The sequence below is a fragment of the Sinohyriopsis cumingii genome, chromosome 18, assembly GCF_028554795.1.
Source record: "Sinohyriopsis cumingii isolate HCF-2022 chromosome 18, ASM2855479v2, whole genome shotgun sequence".
NCBI classification, from domain to species: Eukaryota; Metazoa; Mollusca; class Bivalvia; order Unionida; family Unionidae; genus Sinohyriopsis; species Sinohyriopsis cumingii.
The window spans coordinates 1426597-1448846 of NC_142978.1; the positions used below are offsets into that span (position 1 = coordinate 1426597).

Genomic DNA, 22250 nt, shown 5'->3' on the forward strand with positions numbered 1-22250 from the left:
ATGTGATCCTTTGGGTTGGGGAGTGGCTTTTTTCTTGGGAAAGACTTTGAGGGCATTAGGATCCCATATTAAGAAGGAGCGAATGATGACACTTCCTAGACAACAGCCGACTCCAGGTTTCAAAATGATTTGCTTTTTGGTATAAATGTCGAAGCGGAGATCCGCCAGTTGCTTCACGGCTAATTTGTTTCTGTCAAACAGTGCGTTTGGATTGATGAGGGATGTGAATGATGCCTTGCGTTAATTGACGTGATGTCACCGTAAACCACCGTAAGACATCGTTGAGATAGGAATCTAAGACACGATCACGTATTCAGATGAGACTGAATTGATGTCATGTTCACAAGTTGTGAGACAGACCAAAAGTGTTCGGGGTTTTATTGATCTTTTTCATTGTTATGTCGACGACAGGGAAGTGTACACAGCAGGCCCTCCGTCTAGGCACCTGTTGTCAAACAGAATGCCTTCGACAAACACGATGGAATCGCCTTCATTTTCTCGCATGAGGCTGTAGACTGATTGCCACACATTGTAACATCATACGATCCGTTGAGATGGATATCGATCAAATGATGTTTGTGTTCGATCAAATGTTTAACAAATTCGATTTTGCCTGAACCGCTAGGTCCGGTAATTAACATGTTAAATGGATGGTGGAGATACAATGACGTTTTGAAATCGACTTTCAAGCTAGCAGTTTTCAAGCAAACGCAAGGAAACGAATATGTGTATTTCACACGCTCATTTCGAAGAGGGTACTATGAACTCCGTAGGCGTTTGTTCAGATTTGGTTGACATCCGTTGGGCGATAGCTGTATGGTTCCACGTAGTTGATGACATCGACAATCAAACTAGTAAGGAGTCGACGATAACTAGTGACACGGCTTTTGCAACCGTCAGGTTAGAAAAGCAAAGCATCACTTTCGATGGTAGGTGTAGTGGTAATAGTAGTCATAGCAAATTTCTCCATGATGTCCTGCTGATGTTGTCATAGCAAAGTTCCCAAGATGTGGTACTGAATCGCTTAGGTAACAGTGTACGGCATCCCTGCAAGGTACAGCATCGCACACCACTTGAGAATCCCCGAACTTGATTGGTGACTGTTTGTTAGCGGTCACCTTTCTCGCTTAGTATTGATAGTTACAATGAACTATGGGTCTTGGACGTTGTCCCTTTTTCATATGCTGACCAATATCGGTTTGTTCGTACGGTAAAGTTAAATGGTTGCGAAGCCATCCTCGCTTCAGATACACGATTTGACAGACTTCTTTCAAAGGCTGACTGACGATTTGGTGTGAGGCTAGTAGGTGGTCACTTCAAAATATCGATCCTCTCCAGATTGCATGGTTTCTTTTAATACCCCAAAGTTCGCCACTTGACTGGTGCGATAACTGCGAATCAATATTTTCACTTTAAACTCTATTTGGACTTCTCCTTGTGGGTCTCAGTATTCGTAGCCGTTCTTTTTAGGACCGTCACTAGCAAAATTTAGAATCTTGTCGTTGGGGTTTCGTCAGTCCAGGCTTCTAAACGATCTCTCTCGATGACAGGGTGACGGTGAGCCAGGATCAAGTCCTCACGAAGGACGTCCACGTTTTTTATGGCTTTAGGTTTGTCGTGAATCACCTGGAAGTAACTGTAAGGTTCGGACAAATAGCCGGTCTTGGGTAAGCACGGTCGTTGTGCCATTTTGCCACACAAACAATTCAACATCACTTTAGCAAATGATCACCTTACTTCGTTTTTATCGATGTGGTCTAAAGGGATGCCTCACTGCTCCCAGTATTTCTCTTCGAATTTATTTTGGTCTTCGGGAGTCTGGCACCTTGTGGTACTGTTCTGTCTTGAAAAACTGGTAAATATCGTACACTTCTAAATAGTTGGTATCCCACGTCCAGAGCTTTGAACAATTCCAAGCTAATCCACGTTCCTGTCAAGGCTAGTTCTTCCTGCTTGTATTGACAAGATTGGTCTTGGTTGCACGTTTCGGCACAAGTATGGCACACAGGAAATATCAGTTTTCCTTGGACATAGTGAGGTAACATGGGATGGTACAAGTTCGAGAGGCAAGACTTTACATTTAAACAATCTTTTGTATTGTCGAATTTTGTCCAGGTCGATATATTTGGTCATCAAATGTGGGTGCCCTGCGAGAACGTGACAATATTTGCACGTGTAAGGATACAGCGAACACACATCCAAGTGGTTGATTTCTTCTCCTTTGTCCTCGTTAGACTGGTACGGCAATCTGATGGCATTTGTCCATCCTAAGTAAAAACTTTCCCGTGGGTTCAGTAGGTCCACCAGCTTGTCACTTTCCACGATACGTTTAAATTCAGGATCGGTTTACAATCGGAGATCGTACTCATGTTCCCACATTTCCACCACTTGGTATCCTTTTTGTTCCAACTACAAGCGCCGTTGACAAGTGGCCCGGTACATGTCTTCTATGGTATGTTGTAAACAAAACTGATGTTTTGTGTCACGTTGAAGGTAGCAGATGGGACATCCGTGAAATAAGCACCCGTTAATCTTGTACAGGATCTGAGGGTTTTCTATGTTCTGACCATTCACCGAATACCTTCCGATGATATTTTCACCTTCTCCGTTTTGGGCATGTTGGATCCATTTGTCATCTTTGCCGCATAAAGTAATGTAGCTAGCGTTAGGGTTTCGACCGAGTATTGACGTTTGACCAAATTGGTCGTTTGATGTTTTATGACAGCCAGAGTGTTTTCGGGCATGAATCGTTGGCGGTACATTAAGCAGTTCGCTTTGGCAATGGTCAAGGCTTCTTTCAAGGAATCGATCCTTCCGTGTTCCATGAACAATTCTCAAAATTGTCCATAGCAACGTCGTAAAATGTCCACGTCGGATTGACAATACTTTGACATTTCTTCCTGAATATTAAAGGGATCCGATGCATTACGGTGGTACCAAGCGTAGAAAGATTCTCGTTTTTATTTGCGAATGTTGTCGGGGTCGTAGTAGTGAGCCTCAGGCAAATGGGGTAGAACGGCGTGTTGGTATTGAAAAAGTCCGGAATTAAAATTTGGCCGTTTCTGTGATTCCAACGTGTTAGGCATTTGGCTCAAAGGCAAAGCCAAGTAGCTCAACGACTCTTTAAACTGCATTTGACCCACTTGCATGGAAATGATTTTGGCTCAGTTTAAAGTCACTTTCGGACGTTCGGTACTTTGTTGGTATAGTATCTGGAGAAAAAAAAAACATTGCCCATCGTATCCTGAGAAATTGTGAGCCATCACCGTGGCATAGCGATGACAATCTCTATAATGTTTGATGTTCTCTTGGCTTCACGTCTCATCGATTGGGTCTCAGATCCTAAGGGCAAATTCGGTTCGCGTGTTCTGTCCCTGAAAGATTTGTTCACGTCCTCCATGAATCGTGCTGCAGTCAGGCAATAACTAAAGATAAGCTCTTAAATGCAATTCTCGCACGCTTGATAAGCCACGCAGAAATTAAGAATGTGAATGCCGGTCTCTCCCATGCGTTCTAAGTCGAACAAGATGAAATTGCCTTCTTCTTCTTCTTCTGGTCATCTTCGTCTTGATGTTTGGAATGGTTTTTTGAATGAAGCATTCGTGTTCCAAGTCCACGATTTGGCGACAAATTTGACATTGTTTATTTCCTAAACATACGTGTGACTTTGCAATGTTGGTACGTATGCCTTGTGCACAAGTTGGGCACAATATCAACAGTTGACAAGCACTTTTCTTCTGTGAACCTTGTGTCATGAGATGCTGTTGGCAACATGTAGGACTGACGAAGGTGCACTGACAGGTAGGGCAATGCACTCGTTCTTGTTCATCGTCAAGACAGGGTTTAAAGGCCAAACATCTCTCACATTTCTATCCACAATGCTTGTTTTGCTCTCGATTGTTATAGCCATAGTCACATTTCTCACAGCAATTCCAGGATTCCAGTGATACTGGTAATGGCATCGAAATGTCCAGCGTGATGATAGACGTGAACGTATTTTCCATTTTCTAAATTTGTGCCTCAAAACAACAGATGACTGCGCACTTTTTGATGATGCACTCTCAAGGTGTAGCGTGGAGCCAAGATGTCTTGCAATTTTTGCATTTCAGGAATGTGTATTTGGATAGCCCCGCTTGCTATAACAGGACTTCTGCTTCTTTTCGGACCCATTGTCGAATAGGTTTCCAGAATCTTTTCTATTCTACCGTGTCGTATTTGTCGGCATACATTCGTACCACCACGACGTAACGGGCTAAACACATGTGGAATTGATGATTGTTAATTTAGACCAGGCTATACTTGACGCTGCGGAGGTTGTCCACCAGTAGCACATTTCTGCTTTGTCCCGTCCCTTTGGGAAGAGAAACGTGGGTTATGAACAGTGTTGCTTGAATCTTGTCGATGACTTAGGAAGTTGTCAATTCTGCCGGGCTGCTAAACTCGATCCAAACGGGTGACTTCAAACTGTTGTGATGGATGGAAAGTCTCAAGCAATCGTCTTCTTTGGCTTTACATTGCCGTTTCAGTGTGGTTAACAAAGAATCCCACAAATTCGTGATGAACTGTCGGACTTGAAATCTTTAACCTTTGCCGTATACGTACAGACTCAATTCAATATTTTCTAGAGGAGCGCTTTTGTCTCTCAAATGTGATAGCGGTTCTGAGGGGCTTATGGTGGTGGACTTTGGTTTGGTGTAGACTCTCTGGGCCTGGTTCTAGTTCACTCATGTCATCTTCAAAATTGCTGGCATGAATTTGAGCCAAACGGCAAAAGGTCATATGGCTACATTATAAACGATGTGGGTCATTACATCAATGTCAGACCAGTGTCTTACCATTATAAAGGTCAGTGTCTTCCCTCCCAGTATTCATTTCACTCTTAAACCTACCAGAACGATGGAAGAGGTAACACAGATCGAACTTCTGATCGAAGCTTTGTGAGGTGTCATACGATAGTTTTCTTCAGAGAAGCTGACAGACTACTGACTACTCCCCCTCCTTTCGAGTTAAAAGTCAGTATATTTGCTACATCTGTCAGAAGAAAGGGCACTGGGCTACAGAGTGTCCATAACGTCCCAAAACCAAAACGGGTATCAGAAGAGACAAACGTCGAGATACCTATTATTATTGTCAACAGAAAGGACTTTGGCCTTCAGACTGCCCTAAGAAACAACAGGAGCAAAAGGAAGAGAGAAGTTCCGAACAGGAAGAAGAGGTACCCTCCAAAACGGAAGAACACCAACACGTCTAGAAACAGAACAAAAGAATACGAGACGAAAGTGAGGAAGATGATGAAACTTCTGTGAAAGTGTAGAAATTCAAGAGAGAGAGAGAGAGAGAGAGAGAGAGAGAGAGAGAGAGAGAGAACTTTTTAAAGTAATGGGTTGTGAATTGGATTGTAAAGTTTGTACCAGAATATAACGTAAACAAAACGTAAGAGTCTCTTGGAATTTATTTTCTGGAATAAGGACTTACACTCACACACTCACAAACGTTCATCATGGGACAAAAAGGGGATTTTGAATTTTAATTGATTTTGGCTAAATGACTAGTATATCTTTTCGAGCGAAGAAGGTGGTCCTGAAAAAGACCGTTGGGTGGTTGTTTTTTTAAACTCAGGAACGGGATTCAATCAGTTTTAACTGTCTTAAGCCTTTGCCACGGCCAATGACTACTTCTGGACGTGCTCATGTCGATGAAAGGGTAGAAATCACTAAGGCTGGTATCTCAGGCCTAGTACCAGGGTTGTGCTGTTTGGCTCGTGAAGGTCTTTTTCTCTTGGGCCGTATTAAAGAAGTTTGATACATTTGTTTCAGACTCTTTAACTCTGAAAAAAAATGTCTAAGAGTACCGTCACCGTTTGACTTTCACTGTCCTCATTCTCTCCTAGACCTTGTTCTCTGCTGCTTCTTCTTCTTCATGTAGTTTCCTTCTTCTTCTGACTGTTGCTGTTGAAGGAGAAAAGCTTGTTCTGCTTTTATCTGCTGTTTTACAAAACTTCTCCAATTCATATCTCTGTCTCTGTTTAAAATCATCGACGTGTGGTAAGGAAGGAGAAGGTGGTGAAGGTGCAGATACAAGACCAAATTCTTGCGAAAAGAGAGAGAACATTCACTACATTAAAATTATAATTAGGAAATATGACGCCACATATAGTTCTCTTCGAATTAGAAGAAAGACTCCGTTATGTGACTGAATTTTCTAACGCGTGTTAGGATTGGTGCAAAATACTCCATCAGTTTCGATCCGCTATTCCACTATAAATGAGCCCGATTCACTTCATTCCCTTCGCCTGTTCTCACAAAAAGACGTGGACTAACGTTGAATCATCTACCCTCGTATCGTCGATGCCGTTCCGCATGCATTTACCCATGTGTGTCAAAACATCATGGACAATCATCAAGATCACAGATATGACCGTTTGGAAAAGAGGGATCTATGTGGAGAGATAAGGCTGTCTGAAGCGAGTCCTCATCTACGGTCCAGAAGTCAGAAGAAGTTTGAGGAAGAGAAGAAGACCTATGCAATGACCACTATGTTAACTGAATGATATTAACATAAAAACCAACGGTCTTTTTCAGGGCCACTCATATGGTTTGAAAAGATATCTATTTTCTCTTACCTAAATTTCTTTTGTAGATTTTATATTTTATACGTGATAGATTGATGTTCATTAATCTTTGTATGTGATATATATGTCTAAGTCTCTACTGTATTTTTCTCTACCTAGAGTAGTGCGTATTCAAGTCAGCCACTTGCAACATTGTTGCCAGTGTTCCTCCCAAATGAGGTCAGCCACTTGCAACATTGTTGCAGTGTCCACTACCGTAATGTTAATTCCTATTGTGCTAAAACAGGACCATGTTTAATTCCCGTTTGGGGATATAGTGCTGGGATCCGTTTTTAATAAAGAAGTCTACGTAAGGCTATAAATCGTGACTCTATAGTGCCGGAACACCTTTTTCACTGGATTTTCCATTGAGGCCCTATCGCCCCTATACACTACTAACATCGGTAGCAGCTGTTACAAGCCTGATAAGTAGTGTCGGCTAAAATTACCCATGTCTATGTGCATGCTTGTATGTATGTCTGAATGTTAAAGTTAATTGTAAGCATATTGTTTGCGAAATAGTTTCTTGTGAGCTAAGGTCTTTAACTGGATAAATGCAAAACGAAACTTAATTTTATTTATTTTCGTTTATTATTTTTTAAATGAATGTTTCGTAGCTCTGAAAATAATCAAAGGGCATACAATTAGGGGGTTCATCTCAATATCTGCTCCAGAAACTTCAAAAAGTTCAAAACACAGCTGTTTGGATCATACTTAGAGTACCACGATCAGAGCACACCTCCCCGCTGCTCTGTACCCTACGCTGGCTATCCATTCGATCCAGAATCAAACACAAACTTTGTTCTCTGTGCTACGTTTCACTGTTGGACTCTAGTCCAATATACCTATCCGACCTCACACATGTGTATACACCAGCAAGATACTTACGCTCCTCTTCTGACAATCGTATACTCATTATTCCCACTATGAAAACAAAGTCATATGGACAACGTTATTTTGCATACTAGGGCCCAGCAACGTGGAATGAATTGCCCACTGAACTTAGACACAAAGACACAGTGATCACATTCAAGAGGGCTCTCAAAACTCACTTATTTCGACTGAAAGAACAAACTTGTAGACCTAATAATGTTTCCTACCTTAAATATTCTCAGCATGTTTTTTTTAATGTTTTCTAATTTCATGGTGTTTGTTTTTGTAATCATATCATTATATGTTTTTTATCTTATAGGTGTTGTCTAATGTTGTAAAGCGCTCAGAGCTTCTAAAGATTAGGAGCTATACAAAATCCTCATTATTATTATTCTTATTATTATTATTATTATTATTATTATTATTATTATTATTATTATTATTAATTAAACGAACATTAGCAGTATTAATAGCTATTTTAAAAACTCACGATTGATAACATAAATCTAGTGAAAATGTGTGATCTAAAATAAATAAGGTGTGATGGAAAGAATATATACTCCAACATAAATGTGTATTTGCCTATTCTTTATTGTTTACTTCCGTATTATTAGCTTACCGACAAGCTTACTAACTGAAAAATAATAATAGCAATACTAATAATAACAATAATAATAATAACAACACATATACTAAGTTACTTATATGTATTTAGTTCCTTCCTTCCATTATCATGCACTTATTTACTCACCAGTTTCCGCCAGATAATGGAGACTTAAGTATAATGCATCTGCTTGTTTTCCCAGAAACTTTAGGTTGTCGTCTGTGAGCATGACATCCATGTTGTCACAAGGTTTATGATAACAGTTAATCATGTCGCCACGGTAGTCTCCTGCAAATTAAATAACTATAGGTATACATTGATATGAATTGTACTAATGTGTAAGTACAGAAAAACGATCACTCTATAAGATGTTGTTCTGTAAATGTATTAATGGAAAGGAACCTCTTGGTCCAGTATTGCGAGCCAAAGAAGCTATAAAAACGAGAAGGAAAAAAACAGAAATAAAATTTAAAAGTAAACACTTTTCTTCTATAACACACTGAATAAACTTTATAATGTATCGTAAAGAAATGTACCACTCATGCTGTACAACGCCTCGCATGAAGTTTAACATACACCTTTTAACAGCGGTAATTGCAGTTTCTCAAACAAATTGTATATTATAACTCTGTGGTATATTCATTTATAAAAGGTCAGTTTAGACTAGTTTGACGCGTGTGAGGTAAGGTAAACCAGACTGAACCATTGGAACTACATATACCGACTAGTAGAGTGTTCTAAAATTAAAACTCCGTTTTGTAGACATTTGATTGGAAAGGATTTTGAAACCCTTAAATCAAACCAATTTCTTTTTCGCTGATATATATATATATATATATATATATATATATATATATATATATATATATATATATATATATATATATATATACTGCCCCATTGATATATTTTTAAATCCGCCCCTCCCCCTTTTACCAGTCCCTCCTCCGCTGAATCCTCTGTATACTCATAAGTTTGTTAATGCTTCTCAAATATTTGGATATGAAATTATCTCTATATGACAAATACACATGTATCTGTATACTTATATTTATATTTGCGATCCATTGTACCGAAGCAAGATAGGACGGATGGATCGATGACTGAGTGGCTAGATTCATTGAAGGAATCGTTAAGTATGTCACATGTAATTAAGTAGAATGAGACCTAGACGGTATAAAATTGCTCTTCATATTAAAGATCAGGTGGCACAAAACAAGGTGATTGAATCAACTGGTGCAAAATAAATAGTTGAACTGTGCTTTTCGTTTTGTTCTCATCAGTACAGTTCGAAGATAAAACGATAAAGTAATGACACAATAGTGGACATGTTCACATATACACGTGTCATTATGTTATAGCTACGACATTTTTATTCTAAGTATAAGGTCAACCTCTTATGCCAAAACATAGGCCACTGGTACGTACTATATTTCTAACTTGACCATATTAATGTTTAGATTTGGATCTAACGGATTATTGTTTCATTCCAAGGTATAATTAAATAAAGTAAAAGAGAATTAACTAAATTTTAGCGCTTCCTGAGCATATTTTTTGGCAAACGTTGGGTGGTAGGCGGCTGTTTGAGCTTGAGCCGTGTGGTGGGTTTTGGAGTCAACACTCTGACACATTTCGACAGGAAAAGACTTCATACATACCGATATGTACCACGGTATACCGCGATTCAATGTTTTGGGAAAGGGGCCTGACATATTTTTGTTCAATGTCCGTCTGTCAACAGCTGAAAAAATATCTTGCTCTTATTTACAGCAAAAATAACGATATATTATATATCTGACAGTATTTGGAAAAATATTAATTATCTTAACAATACAGAAACGAAAATAGCAGTCCACTCACCCCATCCCAAAAATAATAAAATAAATGGCCACGAGCGTGTTTTATTAGTTATTGTATAGGTTCTAAAAGCTGTAACGAAAATGGGATGATTAGGGTTACATAATAGACGATACACTGAATGAGATCATGCTGACATTAAAAAGCTAATTTCTAAACATATGAGGCGTTGATACTGAAAGCCTTCAATTTCCTAGCTACAGTATTGACACAACAGGCAGGCAAACTTTTACTGGAATGCCAACACCCGGGAAAGATATATATCGGAGCGGGCCAGAAAACATAAAACACTCGATAAACGAGAACATATTTAGTGGACTTCATAAATTAAGTTCAGACAGAAAACAAGCGCTCTACGAATTTAGTCCTTTAAAACGATGCACATTCTTAACACATTCACATGCGCCAGTAAATATCTAAAAGATAACATGTTTTGTTTTTTTTTTAAATATTATAAATCAGACATTTTGATTTTGCCCAACGTCTTTAACCACATTTCATTTTCCGGTAATACCGTGCAACTCTAATTGAAATGAAAAATAACTTCCTCTCATTTATACTCGCCTTGTAAGCAAAACGGTACAAATGTGAAACCCCAAAAAATATTTATATATCTTGGAAATGTTTGGTTTTTGTGAGGGTGGGGAACGGGTAACCAGCTTTGAATACCACTTCAAGCATTTAATGTCCCTATCTGCATGTGTGTATGAAAAATTGTGATGGATGTGGCATTGGGCACATGCGTTCCTGCATACAACTCATTCAGATGTTATTTGTTACGTACTTTGTGTCTACCTGTGTGCACGAACATGAATAGACGACTGTATTAAAGCCCTTGATGTGACTAAGCAAGAACCCAAACGATCAGTGACTGTATTAATAACCTTAGCGTTTTATGCACAAATAGATAGATGGATGTATACATATCCTGTATGTAACTATGCACGAACAGATAGATGGTTATATAAGTATCCTTTATACAACTATGCACGAACAGATAGATGGTTATATAAGAATCCTGTATGTAACCATGCACAAACAGATAGATGGTTATATAAGTATCCTGTATGTAACCATGCACGAACAGATAGATGGTTATATAAGTATCCTTTATACAACTATGCACGAACAGATAGATGGTTATATAAGAATCCTTTATACAACTATGCACGAACAGATAGATGGTTATATAAGTATCCTGTATGTAACCATGCACAAACAGATAGATGGTTATATAAGTATCCTGTATGTAACCATGCACGAACAGATAGATGGTTATATAAGTATCCTTTATACAACTATGTACGAATACATAAACGGCTATGTTCTTATCTCGTGTGTAACTATGTACGAATACATAAACGGCTATGTACACATCCCGTGTGTAACTATGCACGATATATAAATGGATTTATACATATCCCATGTGTAACTATGTACGAATACATAAATGGCTATGTACATATCCCGTGTGTAACTATGTACGAATGGATAGACAGCTCTAGAAATATCTTTGGTATAACTGTGTAAGCACGATTTTGAATTAAATATCCTAAATTGCTAACAAAAATAATGCAGGATTTTTTAATTTGGCTTATTCGCCTAATGACGATAAGGATAGTAATACTAGCTGATAGTCACTTAGTTTATATGTCTCTGATACAAATAACACTAATAATAAAATATATTAATACCGTTCATACAAGTTTAATAGAATTTATTCATAAAAACTATTTGTCTTCTGTTTTCCTCTTCCAATCATCGTCATCGTCGTCGTCGTCATCATCATCATCGTCATCATCATCGTCATATTATTATTATTATTATTATTATTATTACTGTTATTGTTATTATATTTGCCAACTCGTCCAGGAAACATGCCCCTCGAACGCAACTCAGATTTGTTTATGCACACGTATGCATATCTGCCCATGTGCACATATGTATATCGTATGCAAACGTATGCATGACTGCCCATGTGCACATATGTATATCGTATGCAAACGTATGCATGACTGCCCATGTGCACATATGTATATCGTATGAAAACGTATGCATGACTGCCCATGTGCACATATGTATATCGTATACAAACGTATGCATGACTGCCCATGTGCACATATGTATATCGTATGCAAACGTATGCATGTGAACAGGGTATTATGTATATCGTATGCAAACGTATGCATGTGAACAGGGTATTATATATATCGTATGCAAACGTATGCATGTGAACAGGGTATTATGTATATCGTATGCAAACGTATGCATGTGAACAGGGTATTAGACATACCATGGCTTATATAGAATGTAATGCTTGCAAGAAATTGTACCTGAATCAGTAAGATACAACGCCGGTAAATAGTTTCTCCAAAAACTTGCGTGATCGCTTCTCACTATATCTCTAAGCTGATATGAGATAAGAAATTCCACGTCAGTAACTGGAAGCGGAAACATTTCCATCTTATACTTGGGACCGGGAAGGGATTCCCAGGCTTTTAAAAGTGGAACGTCTAAAGAGTCATACTTTGTTGTGCCGTAGACGCTGTGGATGTAGTTCCCTTGAAAGTTGTCTGCTTTCAAGTTCATGTACACTTCGGGGAAGTAAGAATTTATCTGCAAGACAAGAACATTTATTTATTTATTTATTTATTTATTTATTTATTTATTTATTTATTTATTTATTTATTTATTTTTGTATTCATATATTCTTATATTTATTTATTTATTTATTTTTTATTTATTTATTTATTTATTTTAGTTTTATAGTTTCTATGCATTTGAAAACAGATGGTCAGACATGTCACATTTCAAACGTCCTACAAGAGTTATCTATTACATGATGTTTATGTATCTTTTATTAGTGTTAAAGGAATGTTTGCATTTTATCTTCATATGATGTTTTTAGTGGAGACAAAAATGCCAAAAGTATAAAGACCATTTTTCCCTACGTCAATTTTCTTTTTGTTGATGGAGGTTAATGTATCCCATATTACTTCTTGAAGTGTGTGTGGGGTGGATTTTTAACGTAGCTTTAACAATTTTCAGTCATATCGCTACGATGTCTGCAGTGTGGCATTTTATAGTGATATCTAGCACTGCAGCATCATGCCGCAGACACGTAGCATGATGTCCCACCCAGTCACATTATCCTGACACCAGGCCGACCAGTCCAAACACTAACTTCTTAATGCTGAGCGTCAAGCGAGGTAGCTGTAAGTACCATTTTTGTAAGTCTTTGGTATGACTCGGCCGAAAATCGAACCCACGACCTCCCGCTTCTGAGGCGGACGCTATAACCACTAGACCACCGGAGCGGTACTTCTTGAAGTAAATAAGCTGAACAAAGAACACAACATATAACAAAGAAACTTAATTTATACAGCCACTGCACTTTCGACGTTTACACTCCCTATCGTTTTCCAAAGGTCAACTGCCAACAGCAAATATACACAAATGCAAACATGATTCTTGCAAACACCTTTTCTGCATTCGGCCACAAAACAAATACTTCCATCCAAAGTAGTATTATCAGAGATACATACTTTATATAAAGAATATCTCCTTCGCATAAAGTGATTGAAAACGTTTTTCATCCTCAACAGGATCGGGATAAAGAATCAGAACATTTTTTAATAATTAATTCTTGTACGTAACAGTTTCTAACATTTATAGCTTTAGTATTTAATCGGACCCAAGTTACTGCTCTTGTACTATTACGAATTATGTATAGCCAAAAAATGAGAGGAAACATTGCTATTTACATTTTTTTGTGTCTTTTCAGATTCTCGCTTGACTAAGACGTATATGCTGAGCAAACGTCTGGCAAACGTCGGTACAATTAATTCGCACATGTAGGTGACATCCATATTTTTTTCTCTATTGAAACGTCCAGGGGGCCCCGAGTGGCCGAGTGGTCTAAAGCGCTCACCGTTCCGGATCACTGCCATCTCACTTCTGTCTGCGTGGGTTCGAGTCCAAGGCTTGACTAGCGTGGGTACGTGGGGAAAGCCTGCCAGTAGCTTCTCGTGGGTCGGTGGTTCTTCCCTGGGTTTTCCAGGGTTCTTCCTCCGCCAGTTATACTGGCCGCCATGTATAGCCTATCTTGTGCTGAAAAATGGCGTTAAACCCTTGAACAACAACAACAACAACAATTAAAAGGTCCAAGAAATACACCGTCTCTAGCATAAAGTCCATGGCGTTATTTATTCATCAGAGATAAACATATTTATGATTAGTATGAATTGTAGAGGTGGTATCATGTACAGTATTGATGCAAAGCGGTCATTGCGTGCCCGTTTAAAAACAAAATTAGTGATGGAAAGCGGTAACTGGGTCAGTGCGTGACTCTTTTAAGTACAGACTATAAAAATGGAAAGCGGTCCTTGCTTGTCACTTTCAAATACAGACTGTATTGACAGAAAGCGATTAGTGTGTGTCCCATTTAAATACACACTGTTGGATATAGAGATGTTAATGCGTGCCCTGTTTAAGTATAGACTGCATTTACGGAAAGCGTCAGCGCATGCCCCGTTTAAATACAGAATGTATTACTGAGACCGGACAATGCATACCCCGTTTAAGTATAAAATGTATTGCTGGAAAGCGTGTATCGTGTTCCCTGATTAAATATAGAATACCTTGATGGAAACCTGGCAATGCCTGCCCCTTTCAAGTACATTATGTTTGAAGTCAAGAGGTTAATGCGTGCCCCTTTTGGACGCATATTGTTTGGTTAAAAGACAACGCGTGTCCCATTTAGAAGATAATGTTTGATAGAAAGAGGAAAAGACATATTTGCCCCTTAAGAACATAATGTTTGGTGGAAAGTGTATAATGTTTTGATGGAAAGCGGCAATGCGTGCCCCTTTTAAGTTCATAATGTTGGATGAAAGTGGACAATGCGTGCCCCTTTTAAGTACAGGATGTATTAATGGAAATCGGGCAATGCATGCCCCTTTTACGTACCCATTTTTTATTGGAATTTGACAATTAGAAATAATTTCTTTTAGAACCGAAAACCCGTGTTGCCTATTCACATGGTATGTAGTCAGTGTGACGGAATCGTGTGCATTTGTTGTTTGCATATGTTTAGAAAAAAATGTACTCAGGCTTTGTTTCTGCGTACAGCGTTAACAGATGGTGGTTTATGTATATTAATATTATTCATTATTTCGATGCAGTCATTATCATATATCACTGTTTGAGTGTAAGTGCTTACATATCATATATCGCTATTTGAGCGAAAACATATCATATTTCACTATACGAGTTAAAGCTTTTGGCAATATGAATCGTTTGATAGCGTTAGCTTACTTTAACAATCTATGGGTCAGTTTAATGTCAGATCCATCGTTACAATGGGAAAAGGACAGCGAAACATTGCTACACTCTAAAACAAGGTTTGCATTTTGGTGTAACACAGTTTTCGTGTACTGTAATGTCGCTACCGTTTCTGTTTGTGGTTCTTGTTGACAAACATCAAACAACATGTACTCTTCGGCTATTTCACTGATTTATCCAGAGAAGAAAAATGTCTTTACTTTGCTACAAATGTACTCATTTATTTTATTTGCACCTGTCCTTAATGAAATAATTGTATCCTCACTGTGAAAAGAGAAGGAACGGTTTATATCGCCTACACAGTCTTTCGTGTTTTTTTTTTGGTTTTTTTTGTTGGATTTTTTTAAAGTAAAACTGAAAAGGGAATGACATACGGACGAGTAAATGAGTACATAAAAACAAACATTAGCAACGTGTCTATGGAGTTTCAGCATTAAAATGTCATAAGATTAAATTTACCAGAAATCGGTGTAACACGAAATCGCGGAAATATAAAGAGGTTCTCAAACCTGGATAGGCGTGTATTAAATTTCGGATATTATATATATTTAATCCTGATTAGCCAAGCTAAATAATTGGGTTCCGAGACTCAATTTAATGTTTTTAATATTCTCCATTAGTCAGTCCAAGTGTTTCCTCAGCAAGGGAAAGTCTTGACTCGAGGTAAAATAACGAGTATCTTTTCTCGTTAAACAAATTCTCCATGAGGAGGGTGGCTGGAGGTTTCAGGGACACGGAATTTAAATGCACATATAGATTCTGCTACGACTCAAGCAAACTAGTCTCGAAAGCACGAGGGAAATAGCTCCTTATGCGCACCATCGAGAGAGGGCAGACAGCAAGCAACCATGTTACGATTGATGACCCGAAAGGGACTGGAGGGAAAGAGGAGAAAAAGGAATACTTCGACTCTAATCTGTAACCAACCTTGACTTCGGAGTGACCGGCAAGTAACCAGATTATGCAGTCATACTTAACAATTTGAATTCAATCGCACACTCGATGTTATGAAGTTTGTCATATCGGTATAAACGGAGTAGCTCATTACAGTGTGTAATAACGTTTTGGCAATTATTTGATAATAGAAGGGCATCCTTCAAGTGCTTTGTACGATATATATTTGTTGAGTGTAATTGATTAAATTGTTATATTTTACTTACGGAGGCTCGTGCTGTTTTATTATATACCTGTAATCGGATTTCTGTTTATTCCATCCATTAATATCATATATTCATTATTTTCTCAGTCCCGTCTAAAAAAAACGAAGTCGATCATCCTCTAGATAACGATAAGCAAAACCAAACAACCATTTGCATATACACATTCTATATCGTTCGGATTGTTGGAATTTTATAAAGGCTCCATAGGTCGCAAAAGGACACAAGCTTGAAAACAACCATATTTGCACCTTGCCGTGTCTTGTCAATATTTTCCTTTGTTTCTGACAAACTATACTTATTTAAGATCTGATGCATCGATACAATTTGCCATGAACGTTTTTCAGGTTATAGTGACGAAGAGCATGCGTGGAACAATAGGATAAATCAACTGTGGAAAATGTGTTGGAGCGAAATGGGATTTTCTTTGCGACACTTGATACGAGTTTGTGGAATACCGTAGTGAGCCACCTCTCATGTGCTCATTGGAATACACTTGCCAATGTATTAGTTCATAGGACTGCCTTCGTATAATCAAGTTCGTGTTAATATACCTATGCAGCAATCGAGTAGCCCGTGCTTCCAAATAGATTTACGCCAAAATCATTCCAAAAGCGAAATACTCAGGTTATTGCGTTTATCAGAGTATCAGGTTGAAGCTCTTTAAACCGATAAATAGACAAAACTGCATGTATGTTTTGGCGGCAGAGTCCAGTTTCGTAAATTGGCCCCTGGCAAATTTTTTAACTTAAAGATATGGTGTGACTTTTTCAGCTATTATTTTTTACTTTTTAAAGATATGGATATATTTGTGAACTAGATGTTTCAGGCTTGTGTTGTTCTTGAAATTGATTTATGGCATATACACCTTCCACAGTTACTCTGCAGTATATTGAAAGTGAAATACCAATAGATGGCTAGGAAGACGAGCTAGCCCCCCATAGCTGTAAACACATGGGGTTGGGGCACGTAGAATATCTATATATGAAAAACTGCTTGGATGACAACAATTTTCAATTGCATAATCCTGTTTTGTACATACTGTTTTACACAATTGTCATCTTGGAAAAGGGGTTGTGTTTGCACTGTGAGCATCACATGGTGTCAAAAATGACCTTTGGACATGAAAAATGCGGCTAGAAATTTGGGGTTGGGGTGCACAAACTTCTTCTGTTACGAACTGCCATTGATTCCTTTGTTTAAGTGGATAATATTCGTATGCTTTTTTTTAATATAGGTATACAAAATTAAGGATCTTTTTTTTACCTCACTTGTGTATTTAATTTTTTATGATTTTTTTATACTAGGTCGCCGATTGCAGCATTAAATTTGTACATAAAAACTGGTCACTGCCCTCTTTGTTCCATGCAGGCAGACAGCACAATAATGGCCGAGGCCGTCAGGCCTAGATTATGTTCCTACACCGTATCAAACCGGATCTTTCTCCAGACTCGGAACAAAATACATACGTGGATTTGTATTTATTATATATCCCCTTTTTATTCACATATTCCTTTAACATATTTTTTATTTACTTTAAAAATGAATTAAGCATTTGGCGTTTTATTAAAGATATTGTTCAGCTCTCAAAATGTGCATGTACATAGCTCGGGCTATTCTTATATATGTAATATAGCAGTTGCGTCATCCGTCTGTCTGCATTACAAATATGTATTAACTATTTAGCTTTGAATATTTTTTTGCAAATATTGTATGGTACATATGACTGGATTTAATATGCAGTCACCGGCATGTAAGATTTTCATTGTTCTAAGAGGTTTTGGACCCGTAAGTGGCCACTTATTTTACACCTGCTTACTGAAGAGATACTCTGCTTCAAGCAAAACTGAGGGAAAATCTTAACAACAGTAGTTAAATACATTTAGGTTTTAAAAGACGAATCATTCGTTTACAGTACATTTAAACTCTATTTTTATGTTTTCAATTAATAAAAGAAATTATTGATGCATTGAACTTCAAATAATAATTTAAGCAAAAGCATTAAGAAATTAAAGACTCGGTCTCTTTCTAACATGCGCAATAGATTTTAATGTTGATTTGATGTAGTGTAACGAAAACATTATAAATAATATTGCAGTATTTATCTGTTTTCTTCTCTTCCTTTTCTACTGGAGGGGTCGCAAAAATGTAAAATTTAAACATACATTTCCCTCATGATCCGCTAGCGATCGTGTTAGCACTGTACAATAAGGGACGATATACTTCTAATTTGGGCCACAATCAAAACAGCTGCTGCTCTCTGTGATATGTCTACCTCTGTGATACGTCTACCTCTGTGATACGTCTACCTCAATGTTGTAAATGTTTGTCACTTTTATTCCTCGGTAATTTTAATAGACAAATTGTAAGTTCCTACACTTTTTACTTGCACACATTTGGAAATATAATTCAGCAGGCCATACTTTTTGAAACTCTGATGATTAAATGGATTTGAGATATGTTTGGTATTTTCTATGATTTACAATGTGGGATTTTTCGTGCCAGTTAAACATGGGGTAAGGTGTTGTCCAAATGGTGTCCATTTTTAGCCCTGCTTTAAATCTTGGTATGACTCCGCGAGTCTTTCTTTGTCTGGAATTTTTTACAATTAAATACAAGATATCAACGGCAAATCACCCTCTGTCTCTCTCTCTCTCTCTCTCTCTCTTTCTCTCTCTCTCTCAAATATATTGATGTCCATCTCAACGAAACCTAATGTATCGGCCTAGATACCGTGAAATAAACATAAAATGCCCTTCCTTTACCCTTCCATTATTCCAAGTATGAAAACCGGCCATTTTCAGCATGTAAAACAGCATTTCTCAAAAATGGCAAACGACGGTGGCATTTTTGAATATTTTAAAACTTAGAGCAATTTATCATTCCGGATACATTATAAGTGAACTGTTATTTCATATTGGGACTTGTAAGAGTAGTTCCATGCTGGGTGTGCGATACGGAATTACACACTGAATATCTTTATCGAACTCCAGGTCAGCCATCTAAGAATAAATGGGTATGTAATTGATCGCTTTGTGTCATAAGCAAGTATGTGACAACTACCACTGAAATATAGTACTATTACACATCCAAATTATATATATATATATATTAGTTTTTGTTAGTCTCATAAGAAATTATATATCTGATATTCTTTTTATTGTTGTATGCGTTCTTAAACCAACAATCATACCTCTTTGAACGTACTTGATCTCAGTACTGCAAAGACTTACTTTATGACCTCTCGAATCCCATTCCGCTGTGAATGAAAGGATACACATTTGCGCATAAAATTATTGCAGAAGGGATAATACTCTCAAATCTTGCCTCCAGGGTTTAAGAAGTAAGATACTCAGAACAAAGCAATAAATATGAAACTCATAATTATAGGCCTATTTCTGACATGAGAATCAAAAACCCAATATTATCCAAGTGATTTATTAGAAAGATAAGGTAGAGCATTCTTTTCATACCAGTATACAGGAAGTTCACCCTCCTATTGTTTATATCACAGTTCGTTACGTAGTACAATGAGCTCTTAAGCTGAATAAAGGTGAGGATATCAGACTACATAAGGACGAGAAACATACCAGATCTTCCGTCAAACCGGAGGGTAACTTCTGCGAACCCGCAGTGTTGTTATAATCCATGATAGTGTCTAAGATATAGAATCCGTATAGATTCATCGAAGTTCTCCGAGGTACGATGTAATTAGAGGCCAAGAATTGTGGCAGCCATTCCTTTGCAAAATACATACTACCCTTCAAATTATCTGGAAAAAACAATGGTCGTGCAAACAAGCGAGTTCACCTCAAAAATAGCTAAATTTACATCCAATCAGTCAGACAGTAATAAATATCAAGTAGCAGTCTGAATAATATTTGCAGATTAAGAGGTAAGATAGACGCGTACGTGTGTGTGTGTGTGTGTGTGTGTGTGTGTGTCCGATACATCATGCTATCATTTTGTACCTGTCTATCCCAAAGTTATTTTTGGGGTTGCTTTGGATGTTCCTTACATAGCGTCTCATCAAAGTGTGAACAATTAGCCAAACAAATATTGGTTTAGGGTGTCTTGTGTCATTGCGTAATATTACTCAACCCCAGGTAATTACATTTTCCTTGTCATAGGTTGCGTCCATAATGTGATATTTATATAATAAAATTTAACATTTTAAATACTTATCATTTCAATCGAAACCCACACCTTCAAGTCATACAGACCACTCTGATGGGCTCGTGGTTAGAGCTTCCGCCTCGGATGCGGGAGGTCGTGGGTTCTATCCCCACTCTAGTCAAACCAAAGACTTACGAAAATGGTATTAACAACTGCCTCGCTTGGCGTGCAGCATTAAGAGGTTAGGACTGGTCGGCCTGGTGTCAGTATAATGTGACTGGATGGAACATCATGCTACATGTATGCAACATGATGACCCACTGCTAGACATCACTATAAACTGCAATATTGCAGACATCGAAGCGATATGACTAAAACAAATTTTAAAGCTACATTTAAAATCCAAATCGCATCACATCACATCATGCATACAAATTCCTTTTTTCAGATAAGGGTTATGTTAAAATAAAATTACTAAACTAATTCTTAAAATTTGCTATTGTCCAATGTATTTATATAACTTTCATTCAAAGGTGTGCTTAAATTTATCTGTTAACACGATTTCTTCTTAATTATTTCATACCGCAAAATACAATCTGCATGCTTTTTTTATTTTGGATGTCAAAGTCGTTGGAAATAACTGTCAATAACTATTGAGGTGTTCATGTTAATAATAACCGAGTCAATGTTGGGAAGATGGCTATCAGGTGTATGGTCGTTTTGCCTCGATACGCCAAGAATGGCAAGCTGACACTGCTGTATGGCTTAATCACTCACATACAACATTCTGAATGAAAGTATTGCACTACCCCTCGCATTGTATGGTTGTGAAACCAGATGCAACCTTAGCCCACAGCAAATACTTACATTAGAGAGATGCCGACGTTTTTTGCATTAAGTACATTGTCACAGAATTGTATAAATCCCTTTATTTATTAAATACATGTACTCGGCTTTTGTTTTCTGTGTACAACGTACCCGAGGGTGATTTATGTATATTGTACAATATTTCGAAACAGTGAGTTCGGTTTATCCTATGCCGCACGTGCGAAATGCTTTTGATGGGAAACACCGCTTCATATAGCACACAGACGATGTAGGGCTACATTGTCTGTGTATAAATGCCTCACCGTTGGACGAAATCTTTACATTACGGATCGTCTTGTCAGTGAGCAGTCTACTTGCAAATCTTCAGCTGTAGAGCTGATCAGAGCTAACCATGGTGATCATAGCTGACCGCGCCAGCTGTGGAACTGATCCATAGTCATTCCAGTTGACGAGGTACCAGCTTTAAATTGGTCATAAAAGTTGACCATAGTAACTGTAAAGCTGACCATATCAGCCGTAGAGGTGAATGCACAGTGTGTTGCTGGTTGAGTACCAGGTGATGTGGAGCTGCTGACCGATTGGTGGGCGCTGATTGCTTGTTTGACCAAGGAATCGAATGGTGGTCGTTGACTACCTGTACTGCTGATTGTTTGACCAGTGTGACTGGTAGCCACGTATGCTCTGTGTGTGTGTGTGTGTGTGTGTGTGTGTGATTTGGATTTTTAACGCAGTTTTAACAATGTTTCAGTCATATCGCTACGATGTCTGCAGTGTGGCAGTTTATAGTGATGTCTAGCAATGGGCATCATGTTGCAGACATGTAGCGTGATGTCCCACCCAGTCACATTATCCTGACACCAGG

General features: G+C 38.0%; 1 protein-coding gene across 1 annotated transcript in view; it reads right to left on the reverse strand.

The window, feature by feature from the left end:
- Positions 1-22250, reverse strand: part of LOC149775955 (uncharacterized) — a 70258-nt gene that overhangs the window by 13089 nt on the left and 34919 nt on the right. Inside the window, exons 5-7 of the mRNA XM_089940834.1 lie at positions 20035-20216; positions 12278-12560; positions 8235-8375 (exon numbers count right to left, since the gene is read on the reverse strand). Of these exons, the coding sequence (XP_089796960.1) occupies positions 8235-8375; positions 12278-12560; positions 20035-20216 (606 nt within the window). The remainder of the gene's footprint in view (positions 1-8234; positions 8376-12277; positions 12561-20034; positions 20217-22250) is intronic.